We start from the raw sequence: 16,051 nt of genomic DNA, 5'->3' as shown, positions 1-16,051 counted from the left end.
CCTTATGATGAGACATCTGTACCCATCTTCCTGAATAAGTTAAGGAGGAAATCCAAATTTGATGATGGTGGGGGCTAACATACAAATTTATAGTCCTTTAACGCAGAAAGCAGTGCCTGATAGACACAGGTTTCCACGTTTGGCTAGACTGTGAACAGTGGAACCTAATGTCTCACCCCCCCCCCCACCTCCAATTCTAAAGCTCTTTATTTTATTTTATTTTTTTCCTTTCCCATGCCAGCTCACCACCAGCAGCTCTTTGGGAACAGGAAAGTTGAGGCATCCGCCTCAGGTGCCTTTGGCATAGCTGGCAGAGTTCCTTGGCCCCTAGTATCAGGGAGGGAGCAGCAACCTCCTCAAGCCTTGGGACCCCCACCACACACACACACACACACACACACACACACACACGCCTCCCCCCCCCCCCCCCCCCATCGGCCTAGTCACAGAGGCCTATAGCAAAAGGCTTGCAACCCTGGAATTTGGGAAGCCACTGGGCTCCCGGCTCCCACCCCAACCCACCCCCCCACCACGGCTGGGGCGCATACTCCACGACCGATTAGGGTCCCTGCTGGAGCTGTGCGGATCCCCAGGACTCTGGAGGGTAAGGAGTAGGCGACGACACCGAGAGCAAGGCCCGCCAGCAACCGTTCCCAGCCCAACCCCAGCCCGGCGACCCAGCGCCTCGCCGTTCCGCGCCGCGCCGCGCGGGGAGAGAAGCAGCTGTTCCCAACAGCTGGGGGGCGGCGGCGCCGGGCGCCCCAGGTGCTGTCCCGGCCAATCGCAGGCGTCCGGCCCGCCCCCTCCCCAGCCGGGCGTCGACCCCCGGCCCGCGGGGGAAGGGAGCAGAGAAGTGGTGAGCCGTCCTCCGCACTGGTCCTGCAGCTCCGGCGGAGGGAGGGTCGGAGCCGAGCCCAAGCCGCGCCGAGTCCCGCACCCGGGCCCGCCACGCGCTCCGCGTCCACCTCCGCGCTCGGACGCTCTCCTCGAGACCCTACCGACCCACGCCCCGCTGAGGAGAAGAATCTACCTCTTCCTCGCACACTCCTCGCTTGAAGACTTGGCGATTTGTATTATCAATTTTTTATTATTATTATTATTATTTGTGGTTACCTCCCCATCGAGTGAGTGGAAACCGCTTGGCAGCTTTGAGAGAACCAGACCCGTAACAACCCAGACCGACGATCCGGAGAATCTGTGCCGTGACCGGCAGGGGGGGCGGGAGGAGAGAACCGAGTCCAGACTCCGGGGCTGCGGGCGACTTCGCCAGCCGCGCGCCCCGCGCCCCCGGCCGCCCCCGGCCGCTCGCCGCCGCCGCGCCGTCGCCCTCGCCCCCGCGCTCGCCCTTGGCCCCCGGCGGCCGCCAAAGGGTGCGGGAGACGCGCAGCCGGAGGAGGAGGCGCAGCCGCTGCCCGAGCCGCAGCCGCAGCCGGAGCCCGAGCCGCGGGGCGGGCGCGAAGATGCACACGACCCAGAAGGACACGACGTACACCAAGATCTTCGTCGGGGGGCTGCCCTACCACACCACCGACGCCAGCCTGCGCAAGTACTTCGAGGTCTTCGGCGAGATCGAGGAAGCGGTGGTCATCACCGACCGGCAGACCGGCAAGTCGCGGGGCTATGGATTTGTAAGTTGCATGGATGGGGGTAATGGCGGGGGTGGGCGGGGGGGAGGCTACACGGAGCTGGCGGGGAAACTGAGGACTAAGAGGGCTGGGCGGGAAGGATAGGGGACGCTTGCTCCCCCCGCCCCCCCCCCACCTCACTGAGGTCTAAACGCGGGTCGGGGTTGGGCTGGAACCCTGTGAGGGGCCCCGGCGGAGAGATTTGTCTCCCTCTTTGCTCAGGGCCGAACTGAAACTTTGCGCTTGGCGGAGCTGGGGAGGGAGGACAGGCATCTTCCCATCTCCGGGGGATCCTAAAGGACCCCACGCGGTGCTGGGTCGCGGGCCTGGCCGGGCAGGGGTAGAGGGACTTGTAGTGACCGCTGGATTTGGGGAGGGGGGTGCAAAGAGCTGGGAGGAAGGGGCCGTGGCCCAGCATGATGGAATTCTAGGGTTGGAGGCCGCTTGTCCAGCACATTGTTGCTTTGTTAAAGAAAAAAAAAAATGCGTGTGTTTTCTGGTGTTCCGGGTAGGGTGAGGGAGGAGACACCCCGTGAGATCTGGGGTTCTCTGTGTGACACCCCCACCTTTTAAAATCGCACAGGCAGGCTCTTTCCAATGAGAATGCTATGGCTCTTTGGAGAACGGAAAGCGCACACGAAGCTTCCTCGCAAGATTTGAGTGTGCAAATTCAGCTGGGGAAGAGAGGGGAGCTCCCAGAGCACAATAGCTATTGTCGTCGTTGGGGAGTGTGTTTAGGCAGGTTGGGAAGAGTATAGGATAGATATGAGGCTGGACTTTCTTTAAAGCAAACAGTGCCTCTGATGTCCGGTAGGGACCTAGGGGCGCCATTGGGGGGTCTCGAGAAAGCAATTTCCAGGAGTTTGAAGAATTCAGGCTTCCAAATCTCTACTAGGCCCAACTAGATCCCCTTAAGACTTAGGATGGGGAGGGCGGTGGGGTGGAGGGTTCCCTTTCTCTTTTCCTTGTTTCAGTCTATTTGTATTTAATGGAGGATCAAGAAGCAAGACCCACCCACTCCTTCCCACCCATTCCCTCCCCAAGTAAAAGAAAGAATAAGTTTATGGTGAATGACTTCCTCCAGTGTGATTCCTGTTCTCCTTCAGGGGTTAATGTAGAGCTTTGTATGTATGTCTGTGTGTGTACGTTGCTAAGGTCACCATGGCTGACCGGGCTGCTGCTGAAAGGGCTTGCAAGGATCCCAACCCTATCATTGATGGCAGGAAGGCCAATGTGAATCTGGCATACTTGGGAGCAAAACCGAGGATCATGCAACCAGGTAAGAAAGGTCTTTCTCCCCTCCCCCACATCCACAAACAAAACCCTCTCCTCTGGGATAGAATGATTCCCTTATCTAGATATTGGCGCCCTGTGAATCTGTTGTCCATGTGCTTGGTAAAACTTGAGCAACGACTGGTCATTCTTTCTACCAAGACGTGAAAGTGAAATGAGACTTGTAAATACTCCTTTCAGGATTTGAAATGTACTGTGTACAAAGGGGAAAAAAAAAAGGAAAAGAAAGAAAGATCTTGGGGTATGGGTGGTTCGGGAAGAATTAGGCTTGACTCATATGTTGCCTATGTGATGATAGGCATGTGGAATCTGCTCTGGGTTTCCTCATTATTAGCTAGCCACTTGTAGCCAGTGATGTGAACGTTGTGAATAATATGAGCCAAAGTAGTCAGCCCCAACTAGTGCTCATTCTTGCTTAGTGTGATCTTGCTTTTGGTCACCAACTACACTGTGTCCAAAATCTGACAGAAACACTGACCTGAGTGAACCACCAGGCACAGGGAAATCTCTAGATCTCTGAATGGTACAGCTTTCTCATGAAATCATAGAATCCCAGCTAGGAAAGAAAGTAGAAAGAGTGCAACCACCCAAGTTCTAGGTGTAAAATAACCATAATATTGGTGATGGTGATGATGATGATGATGATGATGATGCTTACTTGAGGATGAGAATACTTTACTGAAATTTGGGTAACTATTAGTTGTCAAAGTGCAGTCTTATTTTGTCTGTGTTGATTTATTTACCCTACTGCCCTTTGCATGAGCACAAATAATTGAGCGTTGACTAGTGAGCCATTTCCTAGAGCAAGCAATTTTATGTGTCTCATTAAATCAGGCACTGTTCACTCTTGAGGCTTTCAGTCTGAAATTTTAGCACCTCCATCCAAATGGATTTAATGGGAAACGAGATTGTCAAGAAAGCAAGTGCAGGCTGGGAATATGGCCTAGTGGCAAGAGTGCTTGCCTCGCATACATGAAGCCCTGGGTTCAATTCCCCAGCACCACATATATAGAAAATGGCCAGATGTGGCGCTGTGGCTCAAGTGGTAGAGTGCTAGCCTTGAGCAAAAAGAAGCCAGAACAGTGCTCAGGCTCTGAGTCCAAAGCCCAGGACTGGAAAAAAAAGAAAGAAAAGAAAAGCAACAGAAAAAGAAAGCAAGTGCATGAGCAGGCTATCCCTGGTTGTTCAGCAATTCGTATCTGTGCAGAAGGTGGAAGCTTGTTTGTAATACTCTAACTTGAGAAACGCATAATCTTTCAAAGCATTTCAAAATGTCCCAAATTACAAAGACTTTTGTAACAAGATCAGGAGCAGGACTGTAGGGAAGTGTGTGACATAGACTTTCATTGTCAAGTCCTATTGTGCTCGATTTCATTTTAACGTTTTTCTCAACTAATTTTTCTAAGGGACGATCTCATGTCTCAGCAAAACTTTTCACAACTTAAAGTTTTCATGTTTTTAGACCATTGAAACCTTTATATAGAATTTGCAGTAAGATTTATCAAACTTAATTTAAATCCACAACTCTAAAGTATCAAAAACTGAGGGGTTAATTTTTGAAAAAGAAAAGTCCCAATTGCATTTTATGCATATGAGTAGGAAAGGCCTAACCATGCACAATAGAATCAATAATAACATTTATAAGACTACCTTGTAAATCTATATCGATGCACTGTAAAGTATCACAAATATGTGGGGGTTTTTTTCAAAAGAAAAGGAAGATGGCACTTTCTACATAGGAGTAAGAAAAGCCTCACCATGCACAAATGAAGAATGTGATATTTGTTGTTGTTGTTAGGTTTTGCCTTTGGTGTCCAACAGCTTCATCCGGCCCTTATACAAAGACCCTTCGGGTAAGTTGATTCATCAGTCCCTGTGAAGCTTCAATATGGCTACCATTTGTTAATCCTTCTCTTTGTTATAAAAAGCCAAGATCAACATGTAATAGAATGCTCCTGGTTATACGTAATTATATATGTTTGTGTATTTTTAATGCCAATACCATAAATATTTTTAGATGAGTCAAGTTTTCTGACCAAGTATGCAGCCTCCAAACCAGACAAATGTTGAGCTTATGATTAACAAAACAAAACAAAAAATATCAGGTATGACTTGTATACCAGACCGTGTGTCCCATCACTGTTACTACTGTTCAACTTGACTCAATGTTATTTATCTCTTTCTAACCTGACAGGGCTCGTATACAGTTAAGCTAACTGATGAGAAGGATACGATGATAAGAGGTGGAATAGTTCTGTTTGGAATTAAACTCTGTAACCGGTAGACTCAGACACACAAGCTCAGATGGTGATTAACGATGCATGGATGTGGGTGTTGTTTTTATTTTATTTTTTTCACAATAGTCAATAGCCCTCCGTGTGCTTTATTTTATTTATTACAGTAATGAAGTGGTGTTGATAGCTAAACTGTGTGCTTTTTCACTTAATTGAAAAGAGCTGTAGTGGAAGTGTTTTCTTTTCCTCGGGGAAGGGGCTCTTTGCGTTTGGTTTTGGTGGTGGTGTTGAGGAGTGTTGACTTTTGACTTTGCCATGGGAAGCAAAGGGCCTTTTTGTTTTGTTCTGTTTTGTTTCCTGCTTATAAGCTATAGCCTGTGACTTCTATTTAACCATATCTTTGTAGTGAGTGCTGAACTGTGTGATTTCTCTCTGTAAGAATACAGATTTCCTTGCTTGCATGTCCTAAGTTTCTGTTTCATGAGAAGGTTTCTGGGAATGGGCTTCTTTCTTTTGCAATGTCTAGCCACCCTTAGGTGTTCTCATTTAAAGGTTCAACAATTCTCATCAGATTCCATTAACACTAGCCAGTTCGGATTGCTTTTTCTTAATTTTTGTTTCCTTTGGTTTTTGTTTTGAGTAGATAGCACTAACTCCCACCTGCCAGACCTCACAGGGAAACAGTTTGCTCAGATTTGTGTCATCTCTGGATCCTGTCATTACCAGCTTTCCATTTCTGAGCCCTCCCCGCCCCACCACCACTTCCGCCACCCTTCCCTTTCGACCTGATCTGGGTGGGAGGTCACTGCTTACATTTCCCCTAGCTACTACAGTCTTTTGGCTGTCATCTTCCTGATCTATATTCTTGTAACTCTATTGCTAGTGATATAAGCTTTTTTTCTTTTTAAATCCTTAGTTATTCAGAGACTTTTTACCCTCAGCATTAATTTCCTCTGTAGCTTAGGGTCTACATGTTTAACTTGGAAAGCTGGAATCTACATAGAGAAATGTCAACTTTTTTGTCTCCCAGAGCAGGCCCAATAATAATAGTCATAATTTGACTTGAAAGAGTTGTTATATTTTCCATGAAAACCTCAATACTTCTTGTTACTTTAACCCATCTTGTAGCTCAACTCTTGTTGCCTACTCTTGTCAATTTTTTTAGCCAGAAAAGAGTCTTCTGTCACCTATGCATAGCTATATTAGAAAGATCTTACAAACAAACCTGCATGCTGCCTATGAGCCCATCGCTGGGTATTTCCCTGGTCTAGATTATCTGATGAAGGAAAAATATACATTTGAAGAACTATTAGGTTTACTCATGATCTCACACAAATAGACTTGAAATCATTATAAAAACCAAATCTCCCAACAGGTGTGTGTGTGTGTGTGTGTGTGTCTGTGTCTGTGTGTGTGTCTGTGTGTGTGTGTTTATTTTTTCACTGTGTAAATGAAGGAAATTATGCATTCATTTTAGGAAGCAAGAAGAATGCAAACCATCCAAGAATTATTCATTGCTAAGTAGCTGGCTATTGTCTTAAGTACAAAAGAAATTCTGAATAGCAAAGGAATCGCTGGGTTAGAAGAGTTGAACAAGACTTTTGGCAGGGGGTGGAACAGTAGGGACATCTCCTTCAAGTTTAGAGAAGATTGGGGATAACTGAAGGGTTCAGAACAGGGTGAACTTAAACAAAGGCACAGAGGAGAAAAAACTCAGCACATGGAGAAACCAGAGTGCTCTTGAGAGCTAAGTATAGACATCTGGCTGTTTGTGATCGTTCTTATTGGTCCTTGAAAAAGAAAGCAACATGAGAAAAGAACCAACAAGGTAATGTTGAGTAAATCAAGCATGTTTTGATAGTAACTTCTTGGGATTTTTTTTTTATCTCTTCTAATGTTAACTGTCTTTATAAAGAATGGTGATTATTACTGTGTATACAAATTGTTTAAGGTTGTGATTCTTATTAGAAATAGATAGCATTCCAGATACACCAAGCAAGCTTTCTCTCTTTTTTTTTTTAAGCAGATCACAACACTTTTAATTCCAAATCTCTACCCAACAAATTACACCTGGTCATCTTAAATTCTATTTGAGTGACACATGGTTCTTATTTTAGGTGTGAGAAAAGCCTGAGGATTTTTTTTTTAATTTTACTTGTTTGAAATTCTAATGACTAAACCATTATTTTTATGTGGTCCTTAAATGGTCCCCAGATTACTCTAGGTTTTTAAAGACAAAATACAGGCTGGACAGTTAGTGATTCAACACACTGGATAGATGTATATGAATCTGTGGGTTCATTGAACAAGAGATTCTAAATAGTTTATTTGAAAGAAGCATCTCTTATTGAAACTTTGTAAAGGAGAGGCACCAGATCTCTGAGTGGGCATTTCTATGCTACTTTAGATCAGATGAACTAATCATTTTCTTGTATACATTTCAGTTCTCGGTTTCATGCTGGGGTTACCTTGTGTTATGTATTTATACCACAGGATGAGGGTGGAGGAGTGACCTCTACTACACACATAGTACTAATAAGAGATTTATCTAAATTACATAATTTGTCTCATAATAAGCATTTAACAAAGGCATTGCTAATGTTCTTTGAGTTCGCTGAAAAACTAAGAAACATAGAGGTTCATTAATTCCCCTCCTCCCTGCGTTTCCCCCCTACCTCCATTATGGGTTCAGAGTCATGCTCTACCAGAACTTAAAAGCTGTGTTCTTTCCTAAGTGCCAAATCATATTCCCCAAAGACTAAATTCCACATCCCTTACAATCCAGGGTGTGTGTGTGTGTGTGTGTGTGTGTGTGTGTGTGTGTGTGTGTGTGTGTGTGTTTAAAAAAAAAAAAGATAAATGCTGGGAAAGAGTTTGTCCATGTGGCCTCAGATAATCAGACTTAGGTCAATGGGATCCAGGAAGTCTTCATGAAAGGAGAAGTTGGCCTAGATTTGTTGTTGTTCTTCTTGAGGCTTCTTGTTGTTGTTGAGGCTTGAACTCAAGGCCTCAGAACTGTCCCTAAGGTTTTGTGCTCAAGGCAGTCTCCCACTTGAACCATAGCTCCACTTCCAGCATTTTGGTGGTTAATTGGAGATAACAGTCTCATGGACTTTCCTGCCCAGGCTGGCTTCAAACTTCTAGCCTCAGATCTCAGCCTCCTGAGTAGCTAGGATTAGGGGCATGAACCATGAGATGGCCTAGATTTTAAAGGAGGGTCATGATAGGGAACTATCTTAATATGATGTTACCATGGTCATCATTGTAGGTTCTTCTCTTAGCTAAATTTGTCAAATGCATAGCAACTCAGAGCTAGGATGGATGGGATTTGGATTTTAACAGGTGGAGTTTGAGTGAGGACTGGCATCCCACGTGAAAGATGGATAGATAGCATGAGCAAAGGTAAGGATCTGGGCAAATGTGACACATCCAGGGAACATTAAGGATCTGGGTAACCTGGGTTTAAGGAAAGGTAGGAAGAAAATACTGGAAAGGTCTGTTGGAGCCAGATACATGATACACCTAGCATGTTAAAGACTAAGAGGAACAGTTCAGTGTGGTATCAGTGGCCAGTAACTCCTTTAACAGGACGAAGGCTTGGGTCATCCAATGGGTGCATCAGGTTAGAAGAGAAAGTTAGTTTGCATGCTGGCTCAAAAGCCAACAGAATAACTGGTCCTAGTAACACACACCTGTAACTCCAGTACTTGGGAAGCTGAGGCAAAAGGTTTGTCAGTTCAAGGCCAGCCTGGTCTACAACAGAGAGATGTTTCAGATGCTAGAAGAGGTAGGAAGAAAAGGAAAATGTAGTCAATTTTCTTTAAAATTTACCCAAAGTATCTGCTTGGCTATTGCATTTTTCTAACTGTCGGGTGTGTACTTTCTGCAGTGCAAGGAACAGACATTGGTAGAAACCTAAGAGTGGAAAGGTTCTTTAAGTCAACTTTCTGAATTCTGTGGATATTATAAAAGCCCAGAACTCAGGAATTTTTTTTTTCAGAAGAACCACGTTATTGGTTACTCAGATTCTGTCTTCCTTCCGGAACTGAGCTGTGTTAGACTTTCCTTGCTCTTTTGGGCTCTCCTTTCCCCTAGCCTTAAAGGGCCCTAGGATTTTATTTGCTTGGCAGATGTCTTTCTCACCCTTGCCTGACTTCCTGTAGGATTCTGATCTTCCAGCAAAATGTATGTCCATATGGGATGGCTTAATCAAGCCAGAGTTACTCCTTATTGTAAAGTAAATGCCAGAACAAAAATTCTTTAGGCAACTCTTCCTATATTTATTATGTTCTCTATACACATACACACACACGCTTGATCTTGCCTTTTTCATAGAACCAACTTATTTTCAGCTCACTCCTTTATCCAGAGATGCAAACCACCATGTTGTCCTCACTACTCTGGGAGTACAGGGGTTAATGTTTCGGTATCAGTGAGGTTCATGCTGGCCGGCCTTTGCAGCTGATAGATGTTTTACTTTGGCCTTATAAAGACATTTTACCCGCTGGAAACCCTTGTCGCATGACAGGATCAAAAATAGCGCGGCCACAGCCTCTGCTGTCCATCACCTCCTGTAAACTGGCATGAGAGGAGTCTGTCTTAGCTGTGTCTGCACATTGTGGGTGGGGCAGCTCCAGGGACAGTGTTTCATAAAGCCACACCTGTCACCAAGGGTGAGCCGGTCACCTGATCTACAGCAATGTTCTGAGCAGGCGCCTGGTTTCTGACAAGCCGTTAAGAACATCTCGAGTGTCCTCAGAAACACTTGGTGAAGTTGTTTCTGCTGGCACTGGGAAAGATCTTGATTCTAGTATAACTGGGATGTATTTTTATCACTGGGGTCAAAGTTCACTACCCTCTCTGATAAATTTATCTTTTCCATGATGTTCATTAATGTGCGCTTTCAATTAAATTCTGAACAGGCAAAGCAAAATCTCTGGGCCGGTGGATTGTTTGTTTTTGAAATATCTACATGTGTTGTCTTGTTTGGGTTCTGTAAATATGAAGCTTGTCCTGTGCTTGTGCTTTTTTGTAAGCTGCATTTGTAGACAGCCTAAGCATTTCAGGGTCATCATTTTAGAGATGGAGAGTTCTGATGTCATTTTTTTGTATGTGTGTTTACTGGTACTGGAGCTTGAACTCAGGACCTGGATGTTGTCCCTCAGTTTTTGTAAGTGAAAGCTGGTGCTCTACCACTTGAACTATAGATCCACTTCTGGCTTTTTGGTGATTAACTAGAGATAAGAGTCTTGTGGACATTTTTTTTTTTTTTTTTTTTTTGCTCAGGTTGGCTTCAAACTGTGATCCTCAGATCTCAGTCTTCCTGAATAGCAAGGATTATAGCAAGGATTCCAGGCATGAGCCACTGGTGCCCAGATATTTTTTAAAAATAAATCAGATATTTGGCATAGTGTTTTACCAGTGGGAAGTTACAAATCACAAGAGAGAGTTGACATGCATGGGATGTTTTTACAAAGCTCTGGTGATTTTTTTTTAACCAAATTAACTTTAAGATCCTTGGAGTCTGTCATGTATGTGATCTGTGAGTGTATGATTTTTTTTAAGTATTTTGCTTTTGTTTCACTTTTTATGACCTTTTTTTCAGGATAATCCATAATTGCATAATTGACCTGTACAAAATATAAATCAATAGGGTGGATTTACGACCATTATGGTACTAAATCTGTTTCTATTGATTTGGAGGAGAAACGAGAGTTAGTTAATATGCATAATAAATGTGTATTTATAATGCACACATTTTTAAGTTTCTATTAAGTTTGGAAATATTCAGTTGTATTTCCCTGTTCCTTCCTTTTCCACCAACATACCAACCTCCCTTCTGTCTGTCTTGCATAGAGATAAACAAGCTGGCTGACCCTCAGTTGCCTGATAGTCCAACAGGTTTGATTGACCTTTGTGTCCTTATGGATTTTTCTGGAAAGATAAAAGAAAGAAAGAAAGAAAGTGTGTGCACAACCTCTTTGGAAATCACGGCCATGAATGTGAATAGCAGACCCGTAGCTTCCCACAACAGCCTCTGTGACAGAGAGAGCTGCACTACAGTTCGTTTGAGGAGTGTTGACTGTGCTGTGTTTACCACACTTGTGAACTCTTAAAACTTTTTTCTTTATTTTGTCGCCTGCTTCTTTTTTTTAATTGTTATTTTTTAATAAGGGTGACTGAGGTTGCAGAGAGATTAATGTGTGCTGAGTCTGCCTAGCAATTCTAAGTAGGGTTGCCATGATAATAAACCTCCAGACTTGGGTGAAAATTGATTTTAGTTTTTACAAATGGGCCATCACTCCCAAAGAATGGGGTGATCACGGATTCAATTCTGAGTCCTGTTGCTGTTCAGGGAGATGTATTTTTTTTCTATTTGCTTTGTCTTCCAGGAACTCTTTACAAGAGTTTCTAAAGTCTTAACCAAACCATGTTAAACTTCTTACTTGCCCAGCCCTATAAACTTTGATTTATTTCCCAAACTTCTTTGTGAATGATCCTTTATGATTCTAAATACTCTCCAGTGAAAATTCTAACAGGGAGGCAATCTTCTTATGTTGGTTCCTGAATTTTTTTTTTGGGGGGGGGTGTTGGGTAAACTGTGGCTACTGCCAGAGGACTTTGAATGAACCACTAGCAAGTAGATATTGTGGCAACCCTATGCTCATAATAACCACTAAATTTTGAGTTTGTCTCATCTCTGTACAACAAAACACTACCTCCCCCTCAGGGGAAGTGACTTGTGGCCTGACTTGATATCCCATTTCTTTCCAGGATACCTGCCCACTATGTCTACCCACAGGCTTTCGTTCAGCCTGGAGTGGTGATTCCACACGTCCAGCCAACGGCAGCTGCAGCTTCCACCACCCCCTACATCGATTACACAGGAGCCGCCTATGCGCAGTACTCAGCCGCAGCTGCTGCTGCTGCTGCAGCCGCTGCCTATGACCAGTACCCCTATGCAGCCTCCCCCGCCGCCGCCGGATATGTCACTGCTGGGGGCTATGGCTATGCCGTCCAGCAGCCCATCACCGCCGCTGCCCCTGGGACAGCAGCTGCGGCAGCTGCTGCTGCTGCTGCCGCAGCTGCATTTGGCCAGTATCAACCTCAGCAGCTGCAAACAGACCGGATGCAATAGACCTCGGCCCATCTGATCAAAGTTGAATCGTTTCCTCTTTTCCCCTCCCAATTTCCCAAGTTCTAGTAGTTCATGAAAGAGTTAACATTGACTTATTAACAGCTTTAAAAAAAAATGCTATTGTTGAAACAGAATTCTTCTTCTTATTTTTTTCTTTTTTAAAACTCCTGGTAGTGACCTAGATGAGGCCACAGGTGAGAAGCTGAGGTTTGGGCAGGCACAGTTTTGGAAATCAATCCCCAAGAGCCTGGGTAACCAACCGATAAGAAGGTGACATGGGCTATCCTTGACACTTCACTTTTGTAACCAGATTTTTATTTGGGTCTTTTTTATAGTATCAGGGAAGCAAACTGCCTTTTCCAAGTTAGAAAATGCTATTTGAATCTAGTTGAACCAGGGATTACAGAGTGAGCAATATGTAGCTTGAATTATGTTTAAAAGTTGTTTTTGTTGTTGTTATTTTACTTTAGAAAAACAAAAGGGGCTAAAGTGCTGATCATTCTTTTTAGCAGTCACTACGGCCTACTTTTTCAAGGAAGAAGGTAGTGTTTATGCTATCTCAAATATGGGCACCGAACAATCAAGCTAGGAGCATGGTGGTGGGTACAGTGGCGGACAGGCACCAAAGCGATTTTCTCATCTGTCCCATGAACGAATGGGACTGGGGAACAAGTGGTGTGGAATTCACGGTGCAGCAGCTGGGCAGACAATCAGTAACACACCCAGTTCTGGAAAGAACACATCACTTGTGCTTGTTTGATGAGCTTGTCACATTCTAATCCCTCTCCCCATCCTGTTTCAATTTTGGGAAACTTGTATCTGCTGGTGTCAGCAATTCTGATCCCTAAACAGGATCAAGCATTTACTCCAACAGCCTTCTCTTTCTATTTATTGTCTGGACTTGGAGTTTAGGAATAAAGGCAGGCAAGTTTGCTGGCACTATATGTCTTAAGGACATTTATTTTTCCCTCCTTCCCCTCTCTTTTTAAATAATTTTACACTTTTTAGTATCTATTTCAGAGTCCTATTTAAAAGCTATTTATTAGTGAATACAGTAATCTGAGTCAGCGAGGTCATTGACATTACAATTCTTCAATGGTTAATGATGATGTGGTTTATATACTGTGCCTTAATAGTAATGCTATTTAAGATATTTATTTTTAAGTTTTACTATGCTGCACTCTAAAGCAAGGAACTTTAGATGTGACACTGTAAAATTATGTATTCATCTCATGGCATAAATTATTTAGTAGGTCTAGATGTAGCATATTAAATATTAACCTATTCAACTAAAGATGTTGACTTGGATTTATTTAAATTCATATGTGCACTGTATAAGAGTACTCTTACATTAACACATTTTAGTTGATTTTAGTCTTGAGTTTTTTTTAAAGCAAGCTACATGGCTAGTTTCATGCTTCTCTGGGTTTTTTTTTCCTCCTATAGACCTCATCTACCAGCAAATCATTGCTTCCACACTATTCTTATGTAGTTGATGTAGTCTCAAAATGCTGCTTTACATTTTTCTTCTGAAACTGCAATACTTGCAATTTTTATTCTTAAACTAAATTGAATACTATTTTACACTGTATTGGATTTTTATACTTGAACAATTTCATACAAGGGAAGACAGGTTAGCATTTTTATGGACTTTTCTCCATTATCACTGGATTTAAGTATTCCCATACTAGACAGTGTTATGTAATGTAGACATGACTCTCCTGTGCAAATTATTTATTCATTGTGTATATGGCTTTATAACATTTCAGATCTTCTAATCTTATTCACTTGTATTAAATATAATTTTTAAAAACTTCTGTTGCCTTGCTTGTTTCTAATTCCATAGTCAAGATAATTGGTTGCCTGTTCAACTTTTTCAGTGAGCATGAAATTCTCCAGATGCCCCATTGTTATACTTTCAAAGTAAACTTTACTACATAGCTGCCCCTTTTACTTACCAAGGGATGTAGATATTCCCCAGAGTGAACCCTAAAGACAAACTGATTTGCTGTTTAGAAGAAATGAGTTGTAAGGGAATGGGCCAGTTAGAAGCTGTATCAGCAACTAGTCCTGAGCTCAGGTAAACTGAGAGTTGGTGATGAGACTCTCCCAAGTTCTAACAATGTGAGTGGAGCAAGCTGCTTTTCACAAATACCCTTCCTATGCGGTTGTTTGTTTTTATGGATTTCTCAGTGATGATAGCCACTCTCATATGGTCATTTAAATATTAAGTGAAATAAGGTATGCCATCTACTTGCCACAGAGCTAAATATGTAGCAAGTATGGAGTAGCCATTTTTTTAATATCCTAGAGTGACAGCTAACGAAAGAGGAACTCACCTACTGGAATGTCTTTGACTTTGTATTTCTTTACACAGTGATATAATATCTAGTAAGTTACATGTTTGAACATCAACTATACAGCTGTCAGTCATATTGACTGAGTAACTCTCCTAGTGTATGTGCATGCCATACTCTGGTTATTAGAGAGTGAGTCTTCATTGGCCTCTTGGTCCTCCTCTTTTCTAGTTCCATGATACTCCTCTTGCATTTAATTAGTTTTCAGCAATTATAAACAACAGGGAAGTGTTAGCAAACTCCATTTCATACTTCTTGATAACTGTCATTCTACTTCAAGTCATCATGATTGCAGACTTCAATTGCTTTCAGTTTTCCAAGGATACATAAGACACCAGCTTATCTCTAGGGAGAGATAGTATTGCACAGCCAAGGTATTCTCTAGGAGCAGGAAAACAATTTCTAAGCTACTTGTTTCATTCAATGCACTGATGGCTGTTTTATTCCAAAAGACATGTTTTAATTTTCCAACTAGAAGAAAGGTCACTTTAGTCCTCAACAATCTATTACTTGAAATGAACTTCAAATGAAGAAGTACTTGATTTTTTTATTTAAAAAAATAATACGCCAGACAGTTCTAGACAAAGCTTGTGAAAAATAACCATTGTCTCAAGACAGCCAAAAGTACACTTACCCAGGTTGTACCCTTGGGAGGGGGGTGCTGTATATTTCCAAATGTGTTATAATATCAGCAGTTATAGGGAATGAGCAAGACTGTTGTTTAGTAGGACTTGAACTTATGAAAGAGAAGATTTTTTAAAATATCTAGTCAAGAGAAAAATGACCATGATGTTTATTGATCTTTATTGATCTGACAGGCTATTGGAATTTGTAGAGTTAAGAAAGTACTGAGTCTGAAGTCTGAGATGAGTCCTGATCCATTACTTACTATTAGGGTGAGCTTAACCCTTGTTAGACTGGACACATGTGAGTTGATGGCACCCACCCTCTTTGCTCCATCTAGCGCTCAGATTGTACTGGTTAAATGAGATTTTATTTGTCTTCTCCTAAGTTTGCATTGAAATTTACTCCTCATGATGAGACACTAAGATTTGCAAAAAAGTGGGACCTTCAAGAGGTGATGAGAGCTCTGCCTGAATGGATTGATCCATATATTTGATTCGTGGATGAATCCATTAACTCAAAGGGTGATTGAGTTGATGAGTTACCTAGAGTGGGTAGGCTATAAAAGCCTCCTCGCACTCATTGTCTCCCACTAGGCGATACCCTGCACACTTTGGCACACTGCCTACAAGAAGATCGTCACCAGTTGCAGCTCTTCAACATTGGACAAGAACCATGAGCCCAGATAAACCTTTTTTCTTTATAATTCACTAGTCTGGGGGTGAGATTGTAACTCAGTAGTAGAGCATTTGCCCAATATGCCCAAGACTCCAGGTTCCA

General features: G+C 43.0%; 1 protein-coding gene across 1 annotated transcript; it reads left to right on the top strand.

Moving 5' to 3' along the window:
- The first annotated feature begins 864 nt into the window (after nucleotides 1-864).
- Nucleotides 865-14,107, top strand: Rbm24 (RNA binding motif protein 24). The gene is made up of 4 exons (XM_048348420.1): nucleotides 865-1,628; nucleotides 2,781-2,904; nucleotides 4,717-4,771; nucleotides 11,927-14,107. Exons 1-4 carry the CDS (start codon nucleotides 1,461-1,463, stop codon nucleotides 12,288-12,290), a joined length of 711 nt encoding a protein of 236 aa, XP_048204377.1. The 5' UTR covers nucleotides 865-1,460; the 3' UTR covers nucleotides 12,291-14,107.
- Nucleotides 14,108-16,051: the final 1,944 nt, after the last annotated feature.

This window comes from Perognathus longimembris, chromosome 6, assembly GCF_023159225.1.
Source record: "Perognathus longimembris pacificus isolate PPM17 chromosome 6, ASM2315922v1, whole genome shotgun sequence".
In the NCBI taxonomy this organism is placed as follows: Eukaryota; Metazoa; Chordata; class Mammalia; order Rodentia; family Heteromyidae; genus Perognathus; species Perognathus longimembris.
This window is presented reverse-complemented; position numbering and strand designations above follow the sequence as displayed.